This window comes from Aethalodelphis obliquidens, unplaced genomic scaffold, assembly GCF_003676395.1.
Source record: "Aethalodelphis obliquidens isolate GAN/ISIS:26980383/991018 unplaced genomic scaffold, ASM367639v1 scaffold4, whole genome shotgun sequence".
Taxonomy (NCBI): domain Eukaryota; kingdom Metazoa; phylum Chordata; class Mammalia; order Artiodactyla; family Delphinidae; genus Aethalodelphis; species Aethalodelphis obliquidens.
In genome coordinates this window covers 40393520-40416478 of record NW_020837948.1, presented here as the reverse complement: position 1 = coordinate 40416478, position 22959 = coordinate 40393520, and the positions used below count along the sequence as shown (strand labels likewise).

The following is a 22959-nucleotide window of genomic DNA, read 5'->3' as shown; positions in this document are numbered from 1 at the left end:
ATATACATTTACAACTAATTCAAGTCCACTTTCAAAAAGCAATATACTGCTTCACAGGTAGCGCAAGTACCTTATAATAACAAAATAATCGTAATTCCTCCCTCCTGTCCCTTGTATCATTTCTGTCACTCATTTCATGCATACATAAGCATACATAAACTCATATATATGCATAAGCATCCATAATCAAATACATTGTTATTATTATTTTGAACAAACTGTTATCTGTTAGATCAATTATGAATAAGGAAAATAAAAGTATTTTTCACTTGTTCCTTCTTCAGTGTTCTTCCTTTCTTTATGTAGTTCCAAATTTCTGACCTATATCATTTTTCTTCTCTCTGAAGAACTGTTAACATTTCTTGAAAGGTAGGTATGCTGACAACACATTCCTTCAATTTTTGTTTGCCCAAGAAAGTCCTTATTTCTCTTCACTTTTGAAGAGTAATTTCCCAGTATACAGAATTCTAGCTTGGTGGGGTTTTTCTCTCAACACTTTAAATATTTCAGTCCACTCTCTTCTTGCCTTCATGATTTCTGAGAAGTCAGATGTAATTTTTATCTTTGCTCTTCTATAAGTAAAGTGTTTTTTCCTCTGGCTTCTGTCAGGATATTTTCTTTCTTTCTTTTTTTTTTTTTTATGCAGTACGCGGGTCTCTCACTGTTGTGGCCTCTCCCGTTGCGGAGCACAGGCTCCAGACACGCAGGCTCAGCGGCCATGGCTAACGGGCCCAGCCGCTCCGCGGCATGTGGGATCTTCCCGGACCGGGGCACGAACCCGCGTCCCCTGCATCGGCAGGCGGACTCTCAACCACTGCGCCACCAGGGAAGCCCAGGATATTTTCTTTATCTTTTATTTTCTGCAGTTTAAAAATGATATGTCTAGGTGTAGTGGGTTTTTTCGTCATTTTTTTTCTGCTTGGTGTTCTCTGAGCTCTCTAGATCTGTGGTTTGGTGTCTGGGGAAATTCTCAGTCATTATTGCTTTAAATATTTCTTCTGTTCCTTTCTGTCTTTCTTCTCCTTCTGGTATTCCTATTATGTATATCTTACACCTTTTGTAGTTGTCCCATAGTTATTCGATATCCTGTTCTGGGTTTTTCAGTATGAGACAGGAAGGGGGTAGGGCACAACATTTACAAGAATGACATAGCCAGAGGACACGACTGATTAGAACCAACTAGGTCCAAGATGGTGGACGAGTTGACTTCCACTAGACCTTGAGCCTCAGTATATGCTCCTTGTAACACATCAGCAAGCTAAATGACACACGCACAGGCGCCATGACAGTTACAAGGCCGACCATAAAGGTCAAAAAGTGGGTGGTGGCCCAATTCCTGGAAATCCCCACACTTTCCCCAAAATAGCCACAATACTACTCCTACTCATTAGCCTATGAAATTACCCACCCCTATAAAAACTGACAACCCCATACCCTGGTGCCTCTCTCACCTTCTGAGATGGCCCACACTCTGTCTATGGAGTGTGTTTCTCCCTGAATAAACTTTCTTTCACTTTGCTGTGGCTGGCTCTTAAATTCTTTCCTGCACGAAGCCAAGAACCCAGACTTGGCGGCCGTCCCAGGGACTCAGACATGACCTGGGATGTGACCATCCTTTCGTGTCCCACTCTCTTTCCTGCGTCAAGTATTTTTTTCTCTTTGTTCTTAAGTTTTGGAGGTTTCTTTTGAGACATTCTCAAGCTTAGAGATTCTTTCTTCAGTCTTAGTTTGGGCTGCTATAACAAAATACCACAGACTGGGTAGCTTATAAACAACAGAAATTTATTTCTCACAGTTCTGGAGTCTGGAAAATCCAAGATCAAGGTGTTGGCCCTCTTCCCGGTTCATAGCCTGCGGCTTCTCACTGCGTCCTCACGTGGTGGAAGGGAGTTTTGTGGGATCTCTTTTATAAGAGCACTAATCCCACTCATTTACTAATTCACCCTCATGACCTAATTGCCTCCCAAAGGCCCCACCTTCTAACACCATTGCATTGGGTATAAGGATTCTAACATGAGTTTGGGGAGGACACAAACATTCAGATCATAGCACATGTCAAGTGAACTAATGAGTCCATCAAAGGCATTCTTCATTTCTGTCACAGTGTTTTTGCTCTCTAGCATTTCTTTTTGGCTCTTAGAATTTCCATCTCTTTGCTTACATTGCCCATTTGTTCTTTCATGTGGTTTACTTTATCCATTATAGCCTTTAGCATGTTCATCGTAGCTGTTTTAAATTCCCAGTCTGATCATTCCAACAGCCCTGCCTAAGGCTTCTCTATCTCTTCCAACAGTGGTTTTTGCCTTTTAATATACTAGAAATGTTTTCTCTATAGCATGAGACAATGAACTGGGTAACTGCTGTTAAGTAGGTATTTAGTAATGGGGTGGTAAGATGTGTGGAAGGAGGGGAGCCTGTTACATCCCTTTGATTAGGTCTCAGTCTTTTTAGGGAGCCTGTGAGCTTCACATGTGCTTCTTGGTGCCCACACCCTGGGGTGGGTTGCCCTGTCTAAGTAGAGTAGGGTGGCTAGAATGGAGTTGGGTATTTCCCTTTTCCCTTAAGGAAGGCCAGAGGGAGCTGGAGTTGGGGTTTTCCCTTCCCCCAGGTCAGTTAGGCTCTGATAAAACCCCAGAACGTTAGGCTGTAGTTAGAGAGTTAACTCTTAAAAACAGACCTTGTTAAGAAAGACAGAATGCTCTGGTTTATTTCCAAATGGTTCCTTTTCTGCTCCCCCTGCTTAAAGCATGAGGGCTTTTCCCTCCAGCATTCACTGTGAGAACCTCATTAGAACTCCAGGTGGTAAAACTCACAAAAGCATGGACCCTCTGATGACTGGGTCCCCTTGGAGTTTTTAGCTCTGAGCGTGGTCCACATGGAGCCTCCAGCCGTTCCTGGATCACAGCTCAGGTTCCCCTCCCCCAGCACTAATTCTCATATAAGTTGAGATTCTCGGTATTTGCCTGACAGTCTCCCCAGTTTGGGGGGCACTGGTTTGCTCTATGACCTCACTTCTCTTATGGATCTAAGAAGAGTTATTGATTTTTCAGTTATTCAGCTTTTCACTTTTTGTTAGGATGGAGTGGCAACTTCCAAGCATCTTACATGCCGAATTGGAAACTGGAAGTCCTCAGTAGCATACATTTAAAAGGTTATTAGGGCTTCCCTGGTGGTGCAGTGGTTGAGAGTCCGCCTGCCGATGCAGGGGACACGGGTTCGTGCCCCGGTCCGGGAAGATCCCACATGCCGCGGAGCGGCTGGGCCCGCGAGCCATGGCCGCTGAGCCTGCGCGTCTGGAGCCTGTGCTCCGCAACGGGAGAGGCCACAACAGTGAGAGGCCCGCGCACCACACACAAAAAAAGTTTATCAGATAAAAGGCCCGGACTCTCAAAATGAGTGCAAGTCCTGCAGGCCAGCACATCACGTAGCCCGGCATTTCCCAAACGCATTTGACCATGAAGCCCCTTTCCTCGTGTACCATTTATCAACATGCCATGGAACCAGTTTTCTGAAGAACCTACTCTGAGGAACACTGAGCTCGAGCACAGTCCATGCTGGAGAAGTATCAAGTTGTTCCTTGAAGTTGTGGCTCAGAACCCAGAGGCCCAGGGAGGCCCTCCTTTGGTCATTCCATTAAACCAGGAAACACAGTCCCCTTTACAATGAAAGCCCTGGTTAAAGGCAGAGCAGTGCTGTGTGCTCCTGGAACCCTGCTGGGCTCGAATCCTGGCTCTGCTGAGAGCTCCTGGGCAACTTAACCTCTCTGCGCCTTAGTTTTGCCATCTGTAGAATGGAAATGACAATGACTCATGTTAGTTGGCTTATAGGGCTGCTGTGAGGATCACATGAGTGAAAACATGGTCAGAACTTAGAAAGTGCTTGGCACCCAGTGTGTGCAGCTGGGTCTTTCCAAGCTTCTTCCATCAGTGTACCCTGCAGACTCTCACCTTCACCTGTTTCAACCAAAGGGGACACTATATAGCCTCTTTAAAATGCCTAGGAAACATGGGATAAAACCCATACCTTGATTTTGGTATGAGTTAACCATTATTTGATACTACCTTTACTCTGCAGCTGTTTTCTAGATTTTGATCTGTATGAGTAGGAAGACGGAGGAGGACCAGTGTTAGCCCTCTCTGATACAGGGAACTTAGTCTCCAATATTTCCAAACTTGTAGACACCCCTCTTTTTTTTCAATATTAAAAAATGGGACAGGCCACAGCCTCTCCACATGTAGTCATTGTGCTTTAACCATCGACTGAGACAACAGTAATAATCAAAAGCTATTATCAATGTTAGGATGCTTTTTTAAAAAGTAAATGTTTTAAATAGATAATTATATGTACACGCAGTGATCCTTGAAATGAATTTATGTTTTATTCCCTGCTGCTGCTGCCATGTAAGGAAATAGACCAAGAAAACCTTTTATTTTTATTATTTTATTTTTCTGGCCATGCCACATGGTATGTGGGATCCTAGTTCCCCAACCAGGGATCGAACCCGGACCCCCTGCCTTGGAAGCACGGAGTTTTAACCACTGGACTGCCAGAGAAGTCCCCCCAAAATCCTTTTAACTGGGTAAATCAATTATTCACCTTTATTAAAATATTAGAAAATATAGATGCAGTGAAAGATACATGCAGCGGCACCTCTTTATATGTACCCGTGGAAAATCAGAGTATCTGTATATTCTCTGACCCTCTCAGTAACCCTGAGACCCCCTCCCCAGGTTGCAGGTCACAGAGTCCACTCTCCTGCAGTCAAAGAATAATCAGTGGAGAAAGGGTCCTCATACCAAAGACCATCCTTTTAGTAAGAAACGCTTATCCCTCACTCCTCAAAATCTTACAAAGGGGGGATGTCCCTTCTTGTGCCAGCTCAGGGGTGTTTAAGGGAACACTCTGCATCCGTTGATCCATCCCTCATCTAGACAAGGGGAATTTCTCAGTTAGGTTAAGGACAGTCCATCAGCCATTGGACCTCACCTGAATGCAAAGAGTTTGGGGTAAATTGGCCTCAAAAGTGGCCTAAGAGGAGGGGCAAGGAAGGGAAGGATTGGGAGCTTGGCATTAGCAGATGCAAACTGTATATATAGGGTGGATAAATGACAAGATCCTACTGTATAGCAAAGGGAACTATATTCAATATCCTGTGATAAACCAGAAAAGAATATGAAAAAGAATATTAATATATGTCAACAAAATAAATGGAATCAGACTATGAAAAAAGGGAAAGTGGCTTAAAGCCACACTGTACCCTCACTAGTGCTACCTGCCTGGGGCTTCCTAGATGGAGAGAAGAACCAGGGCTCCTCTCCGGTTAACCTGTGGTTTATCTATCTGGGACCACCCACATACCCACATTCTTCCCTTTCTGGAGGCAGCCTGAGACCCATCCTTTTCTTCCCTTGCACTCTCTTGCCCTCTCTGGCACTCTCCAAACATTCAGCGACTGTGCTTGTGACTGGGATATTCCAAGTAGTGGGCTAAGGGCACTTAGAGTCAGTTTTGCACGTCCACTCTTGCCACACAGGGGGGTTGCATTCTAGATGTTGGGGGGCAGCCTGGGTGGCCACAGGTTCCAGCTGAGCTAATTTGGTCTTCCGGGGAGCTGTCAGTCCTCCATTCCTAGAGTGAGTCCTCTGGTCCCCATAGTCTAACCAGAGTTAGAACCCAGGGCAGATTAGGTTAAAGGTCATCCATCCTCAGCCCTCAGGATGACTTGGAAGAATCATAAAGAAAGGCAGTGCAAAATGCCCACCTTCCCACCTTAAAGACAACTTGTAATTTTTTTTTTTTTTTTTTTTTTTTGTGGTACGCGGGCCTCTCACTGTTGTGGCCTCTCCCGTTGCGGAGCACAGGCTCCGGACGCGCAGGCTCAGCAGCCATGGCTCACGGGCCCAGCCGCTCCGCGGCATGTGGGACCCTCCCGGACCGGGGCACGAACCCGTGTCCCCTGCATCGGCAGGCGGACTCTCAACCACTGCGCCACCAGGGAAGCCCCACAACTTGTAATTTTATGTACAGACTATTCCAAGTTTCACAAGGCACACGACAGGAAACTAAGAAGGCATTTGCTCTGCTCTCTCCTGAGAAAGCTCAGCTACAGGCATCCAGAGGCTCCAGCCCTGCTGGGTGGGACGGAGGACCCCAAACGAGCAGGAAGAGCCACTAGGAATAAAATCCCAGGCGTACTAGGCGAGGCCCCCGAGAGGTTACGCAAAGTTCTGCGCTTTCACTGGCTCTGCGATACCCCTTCATCCCTGCCCTCTTCAGCTCTGCATAGCTCACCAGAAAAGTCACCTGCAGATAGGAAACATAAATCATGTGTAAATATAGACCCGTGTTTAAATATCACTTATGCTTAAAGGGACCAGGCCAGAATTCTCTTCCACTAATTAGGAAGATTAAATTCTTCCCCTTCAAATGTCCAATGTACTTAATAAGAAAAGATCACTATTAATATAGCAAAGGGATTTTAGTTAAAATATCTCAGCCCAATTCTTTAAAATATTTCCCAGGACCCACTAAAAATTGTTATGGCGCAGTGAATGAGGGAGCATGGCTTTCTCTTACAACCAAATTTCAAGATAATGGCCTAATGATACCCACTGGGGATATGAATAGTGTGATCTGGGCCACACTGATCACCCCTGGCTGTTGTTTCCCCTTAAGGGCCATCTCTTTGGACAACCTTGAATTGGGAAGAATGGCTGTCAGGTGTCCCACTCCAGGGGCCAGGCTGGAAGGGGCAGACTGAAGGCAGTTATTAAAATGAGATACATGCAGGAGATTGAATCACTTGCTTTTTAAAGTAAACCAAAGGAATAGAGCTTTGGCTATGAAGTTTTCGCCTGGTTATTCTTGTTGCTTCCCTCTGCCAACCCCGTGTGCCAACTTCTTGGTGGTCTTTGGATGACAGTGCTTTCTATTCCTGCATATCACACAGAATTACTCAGCAAGGAACAGACAGAAAACAGAAGATTACATGAGAGTCTGCACACTGACCAGGGGGCTGCCAAATCCCTTTCCCCTGCTTGGCAGCCAGAACCTGGTGGCATGCCTCAACCCCCACCTGGGAAACTGAACAGCTGAAAAGAAAAACGTCCGGGAGCTAACAGCTGGGTGGTCTGCAGCTAATCATTCATTCGTTCACTCATTCATTCATTCAAACACCTAACAGATATTTATGAAGTACCTACTATGTGCAAGCAGTCTTCTTGAGGCTGCAGATACAGCAGTAAATAAACAGACACAAATTCCTGGTCTCAAGGGGTTAGTGGTGAAGACAGATAGTAAATAAAGTAAATAAGCAAATTATACAACATATTAGGGGATAAATGCTATAGAGAAAAAACAAGGAAGAGGGATAGAGAATGCCAAGTGAAATTTTAAATAGGGTGATGTGGGAGGACTTGCTGAGAAGGTGACATTTGAACAAAGGCTCTATGGTGAAGCCCAGCAAGTTGACAAGCCCAACTCATGCACACACAAATCTTCCAACCAGGTTTTGGTGCCTCATTCTTAAATATTTACGCACAGCCAGATTGCAAATGTTCAATGCAGAACATTGGAAGATCTTCAAATTTAAGCAGAAACAGAACATAGGAACTCAGAGATAATGCTGGAATCAGAAGACAGCTTTTTTAAAAAGCCCCAACTATAATTAATATCCTTTGAGAGAGAAAAGAAAAGATTGCATCCATAAAACAAGAACAAAAAAATATTAAAAAGGAAACAACTGAGAACAAGGAAAAATTCTTGGAAATAAGAAAAAAATCACAGTTGGAAAAAAACCTCAGTAAAAATGTTTTTAAAAATCTCAATAACCTCAGCAAGGTAAGGTACTGCGTTTATGAAGCAAAAACAATTCTAGAAAAAAAAGAAACACTCAAATAATATTGAAGAGCTATTGAAAGTTAAAAACATTATCAGAAATTTAAAACTTGATAGAAAAACAAGGAGGGAAAAATGAGTAAATCCCTCAGAATAAAACAAAGAAAATAGGAGAGAAAATATAGCAAAAACTAGAGGACAAGTCCAGGAAAGCCAGTATCGGATTGCTAGGAGCTCCAGAAAGAGGACACAAGGAAAATGGAGGGGAGGAAAGTATCCATAAAATAATCCAATAAAATCTCCAGTGGGCCTTTCAAACCTCCAAGTAGCCACTAAAATGTACGAAAATGACCCTCCCCAAGGCACATCACTGTGATATTTCAAAGGGGAGATTTTCTAAGTTTCCAGAATATAAAACAAACAAGAAAACCAAACAGGTCATCAAGAATGAGAACGGCTTCAGACTTCTTAACAGCAACAGTGAAAGCCGAAGACCATAAGCAGTGTCTTCAGACTTCCAGAGGAAGATGACTTCCAACGAGAAGCTCTATCCAGGTAAACTGTCAATCAAATATCAATCAAATAAAAATAGTTTTAGAAAAGCAAGGTTTCAAAAAGTTTACTTCCCATTCTCTTCCTTAAAACTTATGGAGGATATATGGTCCTCCAAAATGAACAAGACTAAAAAGAGAAAGATACAATGTGCTAATTTTCCTTTGACAGCCATTCTCCCCTTCTTTCTTTCTTTTTTTTAAGCATTTATTTATTTATTCAAAACAAACAACTTTTTATTGAAATTGATTTATAATGTGTTAGTTTCAGGTATACAGCAAAATCATTCGTTTATATACATATATATGTTCTTTTTCAGATTCTTTTCCATTATAGGTTATTACAAGATATTGAGTATAGTTCCCTCTGCTATACAGTAGGTCCTTGTTGTTTATGTATTTTATGTATAGTAGGGTGTATCTGTTAATCCCAAACTCCTATTTTCTTTCAATGTACACCTCCCTGAGTTTTAGCTGGGCAAGGGGCTTGCCAGCAGGGACACCACTGCCTAGTGTCACCCACAGCTAACTTCTGGGCAATGGGATATGAGCAGAAGAGGTGCACACAACCCCTGGGTTGATTGTGATTTCAGAGAGCAAAGCCACCTGCTTGCTTCTGAACTCTTATGAGAGAAATAAGCTACTGTCATTATGTTTTTGTTACAGCACTTCAGCTATAACAAATACTTATAGGGTGTGGGAAACAGGAGATCTAACTCAGGATAGAGAGCAATGGAATCCCCAGTATGACAGTGAAGGGAGATCCCAGGAAGAGAGCTGTGCTCTGACGTGGACAGCAAACAGTCCAGATTGGAGCAGTGAAATGCCCCATGTTGAGAGCTCAACTGTTCTCTTTTTTTTTAACTTGAGGTGAGAATGCTTAAATGAGCCTGAAGCAGATTGTTATCCGAACTTAGTTTGCCTTGTGTTGATGACATTTCTGTTCTCCATGACACAACCTTGGCTAGTTGAGGTGGTATGGGCTTGACACACTGCTATGGATGTGGTGTGCTTGGACCTGTTCCTGAAAGCTGGAGGCTGGCCATGGAAGCCGAAAATGCAGAGCAGCCCATTTCCATTACATATTTCTGGGGGAGGCCCAGTACCTGTTCATACAATAACCTCCCCAGCCATGGGTTGCCTAGTGTTTCCAAAGACTCATTTGGGAATACCCCTCTGGTAAACTCCCAGGGAAACAGAAGCTAATCTATGACTCAGAGCCTCTGTTCAGCTTATCTTCTCCTGGGGCCCTTCATCTGATGGTGAGAATATTGCCCTTTCCTTACACAGCTAGGTTGGTGTTTGCTATTGCTTTTCAAAACTAAAATGTATTGCTGAGGGATATTGTAGGAAGTAGAACTATAAAGGATCAGAATGATTACAACAAAATGAACTAGAGATCATCTCTGTGAAGGGAGGAAGGGGATACATTGGGAGGGGGCACATGGGCCTCTACAGTACGTTTTTTTTTTTTAATCTTTCGGCATGTGGGATCTTGGACCGCCAGGGAAGTCCTGGGCCTCTAAGGTACTTTATCAGTACTCTGGAAGCACACTGTTATATGGGTGCTTTACTTCTTAACTTTGGAAGCAGATTACATGGGTGTTCATTTAAATAGAACTATGCATTCTATATATTCTTATATATGTCTAATACATTTTACAGTATTTCTAAATAGCTTAAATACCTACGAAACTGATAAATGTGTGGCCAGGACTGGGGTTTGAGTAGTGTTGTAGTGTTGTTTGACATTTTAAACCACATGCATGTATTGCTTTGATAAAATAGAACCTCTGTGCTAGAAACTGGGCATATGAAGGTTTTTACGTCGAGGCTACTGCCTTTGAGTATTTCTGAATATGGTGAGAGACCAGTACAGATGATTAACTACAATACAGCCTGATGTTTTAAGATTACAGAAGGAGCAATGACTTTTTTTAGTCAAGAGGCAGTGAGAGGAGAGGGTAGGTCCAGAGGGGAGAGTCTGTAAATCAGGCCGTGAAGGCAGGGTTTGAAAGAAGAACAAAGGATAAGAAAGGGTATCTCAGGAGGAAGGAACACAATGAGCAAGGACATAGAAATGTGAAAGAAAGAGCAGGCAAGTGGTCGGGAGGTGATCAGGGACGGTGCAGTTTGCACACTGCACAGCCTCCAGAGGTGGCATTCATAGTGTTGTGCGGTGTGTAACCTACTCGATCATCCACAGCCATCTGGTTGAAGGGAGTGGTTAGGGTGCATAAGGGAAGGGAGAGGAAGCCAAGACTACGAGAGTATTAGGAGAGAAATAGGAAAATGGAATGTGGTATGAAAAAGACTATTACTGAATCCTAAACATTATTCAATAGGCTAGTGTTGACATAGTCAAATTATGAAATTTACAAAATTACACCAACCGTTTCTACTCAGTGAAGGACAATAGCATGCGCCTGCAGGGGTTGAACATGAAAACACTTTAAATTGGTATATTCTGCAATAATCACATTCCTTAAGGTCTTGAGAACTAGAAAAGAATTGGACAAAAATCACCGTGTGATCCACGGGTACTTCTTTATTAGAGAAGAAATTAACCATTCATACCAGAGACTACAGAGGGAAATTAACTTAAGCTTGCAAGTCTAGAATAACTTTCACAATAAGGAATTCTTAAGTTTTCATAGAGTGAGGGGGAAAGAAAGGAGAGAGAGAAAATCATTTAGAACAGAGTTTCCCAAATTTGGCTACTTTCACAGACATATTCTTGGAGGTGGGTATACAAGTTGTCTATGTAACATTTAAAATTTTTTGTTTTACTTTTTTTTTTTTTTTTTTTTTTTGCTGTATGCGGGCCTCTCACTGTTGTGGCCTCTCCCGTTGAGGAGCACAGGCTCCGGACGCGCAGGCTCAGTGGTCTTGGCTCACGGGCCTAGCCGCTCCGCGGCATGTGGGATCTTCCCGGACCGGGGCACGAACCCGTGTCCCCTGCATCGGCAGGCGGACTCAACCACTGCGCCACCAGGGAAGCCCTTATGTTTTACTTTTGCTTATAAACAAATTAATACACACTTGTTCAGGATTCCCTGGACAACCTGTTACATAACAGAGTGTTGCCACGTGATCGTAGCATCTGCATTTATACCTCTGATCCCTGTGGCCCAAAATGAAGACCAACCGTGCTTAACTTTTCAGTGGCGTCTCTCAGACTGCGTGCTCAGACCCTTCACGGAATTGTTGAATATTTCCTATGAGGTCTATGAGTTGTCACGGTTCAGAAAACTGGTTCACGGCAGTGATTCTCACAGTAGGAGGGGGTAGGAGGTGGGGTGGGGATGGTGGCTAAGGAGATACCCTTTGATAAAGCATATTCAGAATATCTATTGATTTCATAATACAAATTCTATAAAGTCAAACTCAACAAAACAATCTTTGGACAGTAGCAGAAAACCAACTATAGATTCAACCCAGGAGGTCTGGGATATACATGGTTGAGAAACACTGGTGTTGAGGTAGAGGAGCCCCGGCATGTGGAGAACACGTAGTAAGGAACATGTGCCAAAGAGAAGGAACATCTTTTGGGTCAGTGAGTGAATCCTAAGCATATCTTGTCTTTTTGGAAACCAAAGGGCCAATCCACAAGAAACCTGAGACACCCATCGAACTTCTCAGACCTGTTGTTTTGGGCAAGTTGGTCCCTTTTTAATACTGAGTCAAAAGAAGAAAAAGCTGTTTTTTGCCCCCAGAATGCCCCCCACCCACTTTATTTGCGTTAACATATTTCAAACTTTTAAGTAAACAGTTGCTGTAGCTGGGTAAACGTAGCCCCAGGTCCATCCATCAGGAAGTGCTGTCAGTATCTGCAATGCCATCCAGCTCTCAAGGGGGATATCAGCCTGGGGTCTGCTCTGCTAGGAAAAAATACAAAGAATTGGATTTTCTTGGAAAAGATCAATTCCTCTCATTTCCCTTTCATTACCAGAACATTTACTCTTGCTGTTTAAGCATAATCGGTTACAGATGGCCTTGAGATGCAAGTTGCCAGTAGAATACTGAGAGTATAATATACTGAAGGACAATGCAGATAAAGAGACCTGGGGAATATGGCGGACTCTAGTGCCCATGCCAACATAGAGGTAGCTGGGGAAATGGTGTTTCCCACCTTCCCAGGAAAGTTGTAAGTTTTCTCTCATTCTCATCTAAGCCTAAATTGCTAAAGAGTGTTCCAGAAAAGGAAACATTTGGTACAGCAGTTAATTGGGTTTTGAGTGCTTTGTGCATGGGGTGAGGCCAGAAAGCTAACCCAAACAGACACAGTGTTTATTTGAGGGGATGATGTTGTAGAATTGTGATTAAAAGTTTATAACATTGACTATTTTATTTCAAGGGATTCAGTTGCATTTTTCAGACCTTGTTTTGTCACTTCCTGTTGCTATTCTGAGTAACCACCACAAATTATATGTACTCATTGCTCGAGGGTTATTTATTAATTAGTGGGCAATAAATACTCTTCAAAGAACATTTTAATTTGAACCCCTTTCTCCTTTGGCTAAAACAGAATCTTTCCACGTGTGAGTCAGTGCAATTGGCCTGCTTAGAAGCTAGCTTGCACTAACAAGAGCTGCGGGGAGGAGAGTCCATCAGACCCCAAAGGTATCTTGCTTCCTTTCTGAAGAATTCATCACCCTGTGGTTTTCCATTCAGTCAAAGATCTCCTTTAAGTTACAATTTTAGAAAACTCTGTTTTGTCATTTGGGAAGCCAATTAGATTGAATGGATTTGCAGGGTGAACACAGGTAAAGCAAAACTTACCTTGATTTCACATTGCACTTAGAATAATCTAGGTTGCTTCCCATGGCCTGTGTGCTCTGGTCCTTGCCCACATTTGTTACTACTTTTCCTTCTTTCTGCGCTTCACTCAGTCTGATCTGTCTTGCTTTCAGTTCCTTGAATATTCCATACTTGTCACCTCAGGGCCTTTGTACTTGCTATTATTCCTTCTGCCCGAAAAGCCCTTCTGCTTCATCTGTACATGGCCATCTCCCTGTTGTCAATCAGGTCTCAGCTCAACCAGCCCCTCTGAAAAAGGCCTTCCCTTACTACATTAGCTTAATTTGCTCCCCATCCCCCTGCCATGTTCTATCAAATTATTCATTTGTTTCAGGAATTATTTACTTGTTTTGGATCGGTCTACCTCTCTAGAATATAAGTTCCATATTATCTTTTTGTTCATCTCTGTATTCCCAGTGCCTCGTACAGTGTCTGGCACATAGTAAGTGCTAAATAAATATTTGTTAAATGAAGGTTGAGTGAAAAGCTTTCCTCCCATTGATGAAATTAACCCATTTGTAAAATGGGAAACTCATACATGACATCACAGTTCCTCAAATCACCCCGATCATTCTTTCCCTATCCAGAGTGCCTTCCTAGATTGTAATAAAACGTGGCGGTACAATTCCACCATCTCCCAATGTTCCTGGCCCAGCGTCCCACCTGTCACTCACCTATAATTATTGTAGAGCTCCAATTTGCTTTAGCCTTGTCAGCAGCTCCCCTTTCTCATGCATATTTACTAGATCATTGCATCCACCTATGCACTCTTGACCGATGAAGACCCGAGGTACCTAAAAAAGCAAACAAGCCAGGACATTTAGAGAACATCATTATTAGATTAGACATTTTATCCTTCCTCTAAATATTTCCCATGATCCAAAGCTTTTCAACTCACTTCACAACCTCCTCATGTATACTCTTTCAGGGCAGAACTTTATTATACACATAAAATTATTCATTGAAGAACCTTCTTACGCCAAGATGCTTTTCAAATAGAATGTTCTGTGTGTGTGAGATTGTCTAACTTGTCAAAGGGATTTAAAAATTTTACTCTATGTTTCAGGGAAAGAGTTTTGGTTGGCCGCAGCTGGACCGCCCTGATTGAATTCTGGTTTCTCTACAGCTGGGACCACACCTGAGCCCTTAAACTGACCCATGGCAACCAGGAAGGAGTCTGTCTCTAAGTACAGGTGGAAAAGTATTTGCATCAGTTCTCTGTCTCTGATTTTAGACTCACAGTTTATTAGAGTCATCTCTCTCATCTGTGAGCTCTGTCCTCAGCTGGGGAAGGGGTGGTGGTGTCTGAATCTCCTTCTCTAATACCTGGCCCATCATAAGATGTTTAAGTGCTGCAGCCCTGGGAGCAAGGACATGCATCTGCTTTGGTTTCACACCTGGCATGGGTGGGTGGCCCAGGGTCAGCCAGGCTGACACAGTCATTCTACCTGCTGAACATGTTCATCTTGAGTCAACCTCAGGCTCCCTCCCTGCTGCTAGGTAAGGCGTGTTCCAGGTTTCTAGATGGCTCTTGGAAGGAGGAGAGAGGAGGAAGTCTTTTCACCGTGGCTCAGGCAAATTCCAGGCCAGGGATGTCACAGAAAGGCTGACTGGCAGTGAAGAAACAACCACAATGCGGGTACCCTGAGTGGTCAGGAGCAAGCAGGTCCTCTCCCAGAACACTAGGAACATACCAGAAGGGGCAGGAGAGGTGAAAGACAGAAGGCGGCAAGAATATTTTCAAAGCTTTTGACTTTCCTCAGAAGGCATAGTAATTCAGATGCATTTTTAAATTGAGGTATAGTTGATGTACAATAGAAGTTTCAGGTGTACAACACAGTGATTCAAAATTTTTATAAATTATATTCCACTTATTATAAAATATTGGCTATATTATCTGTGTTATACAACATATTCTTGTCGCTTATTTTATACATAATAGTTTGTACCTCTTAATCTTCTACCCCTGTATTGCCCCTCTTCCCTTCCCTCTCTCCACTGGTAACCACTGATTTGTTCTCTATATCTGTGAGTCTGCTTCTTTTTTGTTATATTCACTAATTTGTTGTATTTTTTCAGATTCCACATATAAGTGATATTATACAGTATGTGTCTTTCTCTGTCTGACTTATTTCACTTAGCATAATACCCTCTAGGTCCATCCATGTTGCTGCAAATGGCATTATTTCGTTCTTTTTTATGGCTGAGTAATTAATATTCCATTACATATATATATATATATATATATATATATATATATATATATATACCCCATCTTCTTTATCCATTCATCTGTTGATGGACACTTAGATGACTTCCATATCTTGGAAACTGTCAATAATGCTGCTATGAACATTGGGGTGCATGTTCAGATGACATTTTTTTTTTTAAGTGTGAGAGTTGAGAAAAAGGGCAGGATTATTTCAGGTAAGTCCTTAACCTTATTTTTATTAAGAAGGAGGTCTGGGTGGAAGCAGGCTTTAAAAATTAAGGCCCCCAATTGAAAGACTCCTACACTCCATCGCCATGGCTATTTCCTATGTCCCAAGAGTGGGGAAGAGCACACAGGACTGTGTTCTGGCGAGAAAGCCTGGTAATGTCCACCTCAGTCACACAAGGTGACGCCCGTCCCGCCTGCACTGCCCGCCTGTGTGGGGGCTTTGCAAGTGGAAGCGCCACCAAGGCAGCGTTGCTTTTTTACTAGCTGGAAGAATATGCAGAAACATGAGGTCAGAGACCTAACTTGCCCCCTGGATCTGGCCATTGTAGGGAAAATAAAGCACCTCTCAAATTGCTGGGGGCCTTCTGGCTTCTATCTCCCCAGGAACAGTTGGCTGTGGTCAGTTGCAATGGTAAATAAAACAGAATCCTAATGTAATCCTAATGTAATTCTAATACAGGGCTCCTTCTGTTGAAGCCATTACCTAAATGAGTAAAACTCATCTGAGCTTTCAATAAGGACGAGATGTATTCATTCTTGAACTTCTGTCAATGCTGTTATTTTCAGAAAGAATTGAGCAATGGTCACTCCTCTTGCCACTTGCCACATCTCCACCTTTGGCCAGGGTGCTGGCCCAGGGGGTTAGAGTTCAGTTATTTGGAGAGAAGGCCCTGAGGAGTAAGGAGTCTTCTCCTCAGATAGCTGTTCTCATACTTGAACCCTGCATCAGAACTGCAGAGGGCTTGTTGAAACATAGGTTTCTACTCCTTCCCCACACATTTCTGATACAGGAGATCCGGGCTGGGGCTCAAGAATTTGCATTTTGACAAGTTCCCAGGTGATGCTGACTCTCAGCGGTCACATCTGCAAACCGCTGGTTGGCACTGACAGTGGTTCATTCCTCCTGCGGTAACTGAGGCTTTGGGAACACACAGCTCTGCAGCAGCCCCCAGCCACCTGAGGCAGGCCCTGAAACATGATCAGGGCGGACTTCTGTGCAGACCATCTGGCACGCAAGCTGGCTTGCCTGAGAGCTGAAAGGCCCCGTTGCCCTCACACCCACCCTCTAGGCTAGGCAACAGTTGGCTGTGGTCAGTGTGATCAGTTGGCAGCAGGACAGTGTGGGAGGCTGTGGTGACAAAACAGGAAGCTGTTGATGCAGCTGAGGAAGGGAGACTCGTCCTCTGTGCCCTCCCCTCCTGGCCCATTCGCCTCTTCGGAGGAACTTGAGTCTGTTACTGCCAAGAAGCAGAGAACTGCCACCATAAAAGCAAGCTTGGGAATTCTGGGGCCCTTCCTCTCCCGGAGCTTTCTCCAGCCCCAGCTTCAGCTAGGTGGCATCTCCTGCACTCTGGTGTTACTCAGAGGCTCCCAACACTCTGCAGCACCTCCTTGGCTACTCCCTGGTACAAGCCACCATCTTTTCTCATCTGAATTACTGCTCTAGCCTCCAGAGGTCTCCCAGCTTCAACCCTCACCCTGGCCTTCCTGTAGTCTCTTTCCCCACAGCCACTGGAGCGACCCTTTCAAAATCAAGTCAGATAGGGTTATTCCTCTGCTCAAAACCCTTCAGTGGCATCTCATCTCCCATCACAAGCACACTCTGTGTGATAGCTTGAAAGGCCTCGCCAACCTATACCGCGTGATCTCTCGGACCTCATCTCCTCCTGACTCATAATGTTCCACCCATGGAGGCCTCCTTGCCAGGCATACTTCTACCCCAGGACCTTAGCACTTGCTGTTCCCACTGCATGAAATGCCCTACCGCTACATTTCTGCATGCCTTGCTCCCTCACTCCCTTTAGAGATCTACTAAAATCAGTGAGGCCCTGATGACTCCATTTAAAACCGTACCTTGCTGCCTACAGCCCACCTGCCTTTCCTGTCTGTTTTTTTCTCCATAGCACACATCACTTACCACCTTCCAACATACTATTTTATTAATTGCATTTACTAGAATGTAAGTTCCACAAAGGCAGTCATTTTTGTTTGTTCTGTTCATGGCAGTATTTCCAATGTCCAGAAAAGTGCCTAGTGTAGTAGGTGCTTAAAAATATTTGTTGTATCTAGCAAAATTATCCTTCAAAACCAAAGGAGAAAAAGACTTTCTCAAACAAACAAAAGTTGAGGGAATTTGTTGCCCAAAGATCTGCCTCGTAAGGAACATTCAAAGACGTTCTTCAGAGAAAAGGAAAATGATAGAGGTCAGAAACTTGGATTTACATAAAGAAAGAACATCAGGAAAAGGAATAAGTGAACGCACTGATCTAGGAGCTGTGGCTATGGCGAAACCAGAACCAGTTTCTCCAGTACATGGCCTGATAGAAGGCCTACGTCTCTGTAATCAGTCAAGTCTTGCTGGGCTCCTACTATTTGCACAGCACACAGGCATCCCAGGATAAGCAAGATAGCGACAGCTCTCAAGGTTTCCAGTCTCTTCTAATAGAAACCCTTCACTGTTCGGGATCATGAAGTATACAACTTCAAAGGGTTTGTTTTTCCCCTTGGAGGAATGTCATTCAGGACTCAAGAACCTGTGAAAAGTATTTTGAAAAATTCAAAAACAAACTTAAAAGACCACTAGAAGAAAAAGTGTTGCTTTCCAATGAATTGAAAAAACAGGTGTTGAATGAATGCGTGAAGTGGTTTGTTTTTCCTGCTAGAGAATAGGTGCTGCCGGGCTGAAAGGTGTAGCTCCCAAACCTGGTTGCAAATTAGAATTACCTTTTGATTTTTTTGACAGGAGAGAAACTCTATTTTCACTTCCAGATTTTTTGAGGTATAACCGGCAGATAAATATGTGTGTATTTAAGGTACACAATGTCATGGTCTGATACACATATACTACATTAAGAAATGATTACCGCAATCAAGTTAATTAACATACCCATAACCTCACAGCTACCATTTGCACGTGTGTGTGGTGAGAACACTTGAGATCTAATCTCGTAGCAAACTGCAAGCATACGATACAGTATTACTAACTATAGTCACCATGCTGGACGTTACATCCCCAGAACTTATTCATCTTATAACTCAATGTGTGTATCCATGTCCTAGGGATCTTTAAAACTACTGATGCCTAGCTGCCGCCTCCCATAGTGTGATTTAATTGGCATGCGGTGTGACTTGGGCATTGGGAATTTTTTTTTTAAAGCGCTTCAGGTGATTCTAATGAGCAGCAACATTTGGGAGCCACTGGCCCAGAGGGACGCCTCACAGCGGGGTCCACAGGCGTCCTTACACTGCCCTTTCCCTCCTTCCAGAGACGAGGGTCCTCAGCTCACAGCAGGGGCCCTGGAAGCAATGGGGGTAGCGTGTTTTGCCTCTTTCTGCACCAGAAGGCTGATTTCTGACTGGAGAGGTGGGAAGAACAGAACAGCCTCCCAGGCTTTACACTGAGAAGCCAGAAAGAACACAGTAAGTCAAACTAAACCTGAGCTAGGATATGTGCTTCTGCAAGCACCGTGTCCTAGAATGTGCGCCCTGAAAGGGAGTTTGGGTGACCTGGTGGGACAGGACTTAACACCTGAACTGATGCTGGGGATCTGGTCGGCTGGCTCTCTCACTGGGAAGCCGTGGGTGCTGAGGAAGAGGAAGGCTGTTCACGTAAAGGACAGCGGTTCATAGGGTCCCACTGTCTACTTATAGCAAGAAGGGATGTAGCGGTCACCTCCTCCAGCCTGGTGCTGCAGCCAGGAGGTCCCTGAGAGTCACAGAGCTGGTGACTTACCAGGATCACACAGCAAACCATTGTGAGAGCCATCCTCTGGACTCCCTAACAGGCCTGGAAACATCCCATAATTTAGATTAAGAAGCACTAATGAGCCGTTAGATTTTTCCAGAGGGAGGAGTTAGATAAGATAGGGAAGAATGAGCGATTTAGATGAAGGTTAAAGAGAGCCTAGAGAAAAGATGGAAGGACAGCAAATCCCACTTGGCCCTGTGCACACAGAGTGCACGCGATTCTTGTGCAACAACAGAAACGCACCGATCACACATGGCCCCTGCATGCCTCCTTCCACCCCAGCCCTGCAAGCGCAGACTGTCAGTGCTTCAAACAAAGAGTCCAGATAGTTCCTCAGTGACTCCTGGGGGGCTGCTGGGCCCGCTGCCCCTGACGCCCAACACAGTCAGCTGTGCTCCCTCCTCTGATCTGAGCACCGTTGGCCGAAGTCCAGCCGTCCATTCAAGGAAGCAGTGTCCTCTCTCAGGCGCCCTCCCCCACCTGCACAGCCCTCCAGCCGCCTGGAGTGACAGACAGAACCTTAGCGGTGTCCTAGAGAAAGGCACAGGCGTACCACGTTCACAGCCCCGACAAGAAAAAGGAATCTGGGAGCCTCCTCCCCAGCCTTTTAGAAGGAAACCCCAGGCTCACCGTTCTGGCTCCGGTGAGCTGTTGCAAATAATCTTGAATCTCGTTGGTGTCACTGCGGGCTGTGACATCGACAAATTCCAAAAGCCCTTGTTTGAAGGGCAAGTGGCTGAGGAGCTCCTGGGCCCTACTGCTGTAGGGGCAGGTGGGCTTGATGAACACAACTACCTTCCCAGGCTGGATTTTGCTGTTCACAAATGCTTGAGCCATGCTCACAGGCTGCTATCTCCTGGGGAGGAAACCTCGATTGCAGGTATTGCTTGGGAGAAAAGCGGGGCCCTGGCCAGCTGGCTCTTATTTAAAGGAACCTCCCTGGAGGAGGAGTTTGCCCGGTAGCGCGCTCGATTTTTAAAGGGCCAGTCCCGAAGTCGTTTCAGTCTGGAGTGATTCAGCAGCTAGAGCTTCGGAGGAACGCCCGCTGGTATGTCATCATCAGTAGCTACGTCCAGGGTGTCATTGTCCTCAGCCCTTTCAGGAGCGCCTGCTCTTGGGAAGGGAACAGAGCCTTGTCACTCTCCGGGGAAGCAGAAAGTGTGCAGCCCAGCCCCAGGGAGGGGGCGGAGAAGGCAGAGTCAAACCTTTGTTGTCTCAGACACAGTTTCTAAAAACACATGCAAACAGAATCATTCAAGAAACAGAATGCGCTGAAATCTCTTTAGAAGGAGTGAAATTCAGATGGTGACTCTGTGCCCCGTCTTGCTTGGCCTGCGCTGTCTGTCGTGGTCACTGTTTAGTGGAATTAGTTCCCCACTTTTAAACATCTGGAGATTTCACAAAAGAATCTGGACCCGCGACCTCTCTCTGAAAAGTCAGGTCGTCTTCATTTGTGGCAGCAGCTGGGGCTGAGGAGTTGTTCTTTGGGTAGGGCAGACAGCGGCTCAGGTATGCCACTGCCCGCCCCCACCCCCCGCCGGACTGGCTCACGCCTTCCAGACACCTGCTGTGCGTCCCTAAGCATTTGAGTTTGTGACCCTTGAACTGCACTTTAGCATGGAAGTGAATTCCAACACAAACCCACATTTCAAACTGCAGGTCCAATGAAGGTCTTTTTCTCTGTTTGACCCTCTGTGTGTGACCCTTGGTTTTCACTGTTGTGAGTCTAAGGGGTGTAATAACCCACTTCTCACATTCACCTGAGTGTGGTAAGACGCTTAGGACCTGCTGCTCTTCCCTGTGGTGCCCACGCTCCCGAGTGGGGCAAGAGAAGTCTTTTATTCTAGGGCCAGTTCTGACCCCTCCACGTGCGGTAAGTTATATAAACAAAGCAAGGAAACAAGGAAAACCACCTCCTTGAAAAGGGAACTGTCCTTTTCCCCAGGAGGTTTTCCACTGAAACTAGGGCCCAAGCTGGAGCTGCACACCTTCACTGATTGCCACGTCAGAATCCCAAGCATAGCATGATTGAGAGAAGGGAGGAAAATTGACTCCTGGAAGCAGCTCTAATTATTACTAAAATTAAATGGCAAAGCAAGAATCCCAGATTCTGAGTCACAGAGAGGCACTGAGATACGAGATCTCTGGCACCAGAAAGAATGTGCTGGGGCGGGAGGCCTGAGGTGACGGGTCCACTCAGTCTTGGGACTTGCAGCTTCATTTTCTCCCGAATAAGCTCCTGGCAGAGTCCTTGTCGTCTCTCTTCGTTTCGTCCTTTCGCTCGGACTCCTGTGGCCGGGCCCCTCGCTGAAGCCCGGGGCCTCCTCAGGGCCGCCTTCTTCTCTCCCGCGCAAGGGTCCGCAGCACGCCTCGCGCCGGGCACTTCCCTCTGAACCGCTTTCTTCTCAGCGTCTGGGCGTAGCCTCTCCCGCTCTGCTGGCTCTTTTTCCTCAGCATGTGACTCTGGTCAAGTCTCTGCCTTGTTACAAACCACCACCACCACCTTCCATCTCCTTGACCCTGCTTTCCTGCCCTTCCCGAAAAGCCAAGTCTCATAGGACTTGCTGTTATGTTTGCCATCTGAACTTGACCCACCTCCCATCCTCTCCTCACCTCAGTGCAGTCTGACCTCCTTCTCAACCGTTCTGCTGAAACTCCTTCGGCCAACGTCAATCATGACCACCACGTTGCTAAATCACGTTGCAGCCAGGTGTCCTGCCTGAGACTAACCCAGAAGTGTGGGTGTGGAGTTTCTGATAAACTGGTGGAGTGAAACTCCCAAAGGATCTGTTTGCATAGGGTCCCTGGAGGGTTGGGTACCTCGGGCAGAGATCAGGGCGCAGGAGGAAAGGGCTTCTGTTGTCTGCCCTACCGCTGAGGCCCAGGGACTGGTGTCTGAAGCCTTAGGACAGATGGCCACGGGACACAGCTGAAGAAGGCCTTTTCATGAGACTTGGAACAAAAACAGATGGCAAAGAGGGGGAGTCTTCTCCACTTTTCAGAAAATGCCGTGGCTTCTCTTCAGTGGAGAATTCAAAGCATAGAATACCCTGTTGCGTTAACATCATGAAGGTTTATAGCTTTGGCACGTCAGGAGATGGAACCCATGGATCTCGGGGGGATTTCAGGGTGGGCAGCCACCATGGGGGCTGCCGTCCTGGAGTGCTGTGGACGTCAAGAGGGGGTGTGTGTGGAAGAGACGTGAGGACTCTTCTTGGGCTTGTGCACCCCCAGGCACTCCCAGAAATACTGGGAAGCAAGGACTTTTTTCAAGGCAGCGGAGGTCCTGCTCTGCAGATAGTTGGCAACAAGCTAGTGATCCATGTGAAATACGGGCTGTTACTATTAATGCGATCTCATTTGTACCGCAGGCTGTTGAGGGCTGGGACAATCTGGCCACAAATGAGCATTTTTCAGGCTCTGTTGCTTACTTGCCCGCTTTGCAGGATTTGACCCCGTAGATCACTGTCTCTCCATTTCCCCTCCTCCCCCCAGCTCTCTTGTTCCCAGTGTCCTCTGCAGCTTGATCTCTTTCTCCTTCCTGTGTCTCTGGGTATTCTGTCTCAGCCTCTTCCTCAGTTTTG

The 22959-nt window shown here is 45.2% G+C and overlaps 1 protein-coding gene across 2 annotated transcripts; it reads right to left on the bottom strand.

Annotated features, from left to right (window-relative positions):
* Positions 1-11630: 11630 nt before the first annotated feature.
* GLRX (glutaredoxin) lies at positions 11631-20289 on the bottom strand. 2 transcript variants are annotated; one of them, XM_027100581.1, is made up of 3 exons: positions 20006-20289; positions 13862-13981; positions 11631-12268 (listed from the first exon to the last, which is right to left on the bottom strand). In XM_027100581.1, exons 1-2 carry the CDS (start codon positions 20210-20212, stop codon positions 13868-13870), a joined length of 321 nt encoding a protein of 106 aa, XP_026956382.1. In that variant the 5' UTR covers positions 20213-20289; the 3' UTR covers positions 11631-12268; positions 13862-13867. The 2 variants fall into 2 exon arrangements, with proteins under 2 accessions (XP_026956382.1, XP_026956381.1); XM_027100580.1 differs by having other exon boundaries at positions 11631-12265; positions 20006-20282.
* Positions 20290-22959: the final 2670 nt, after the last annotated feature.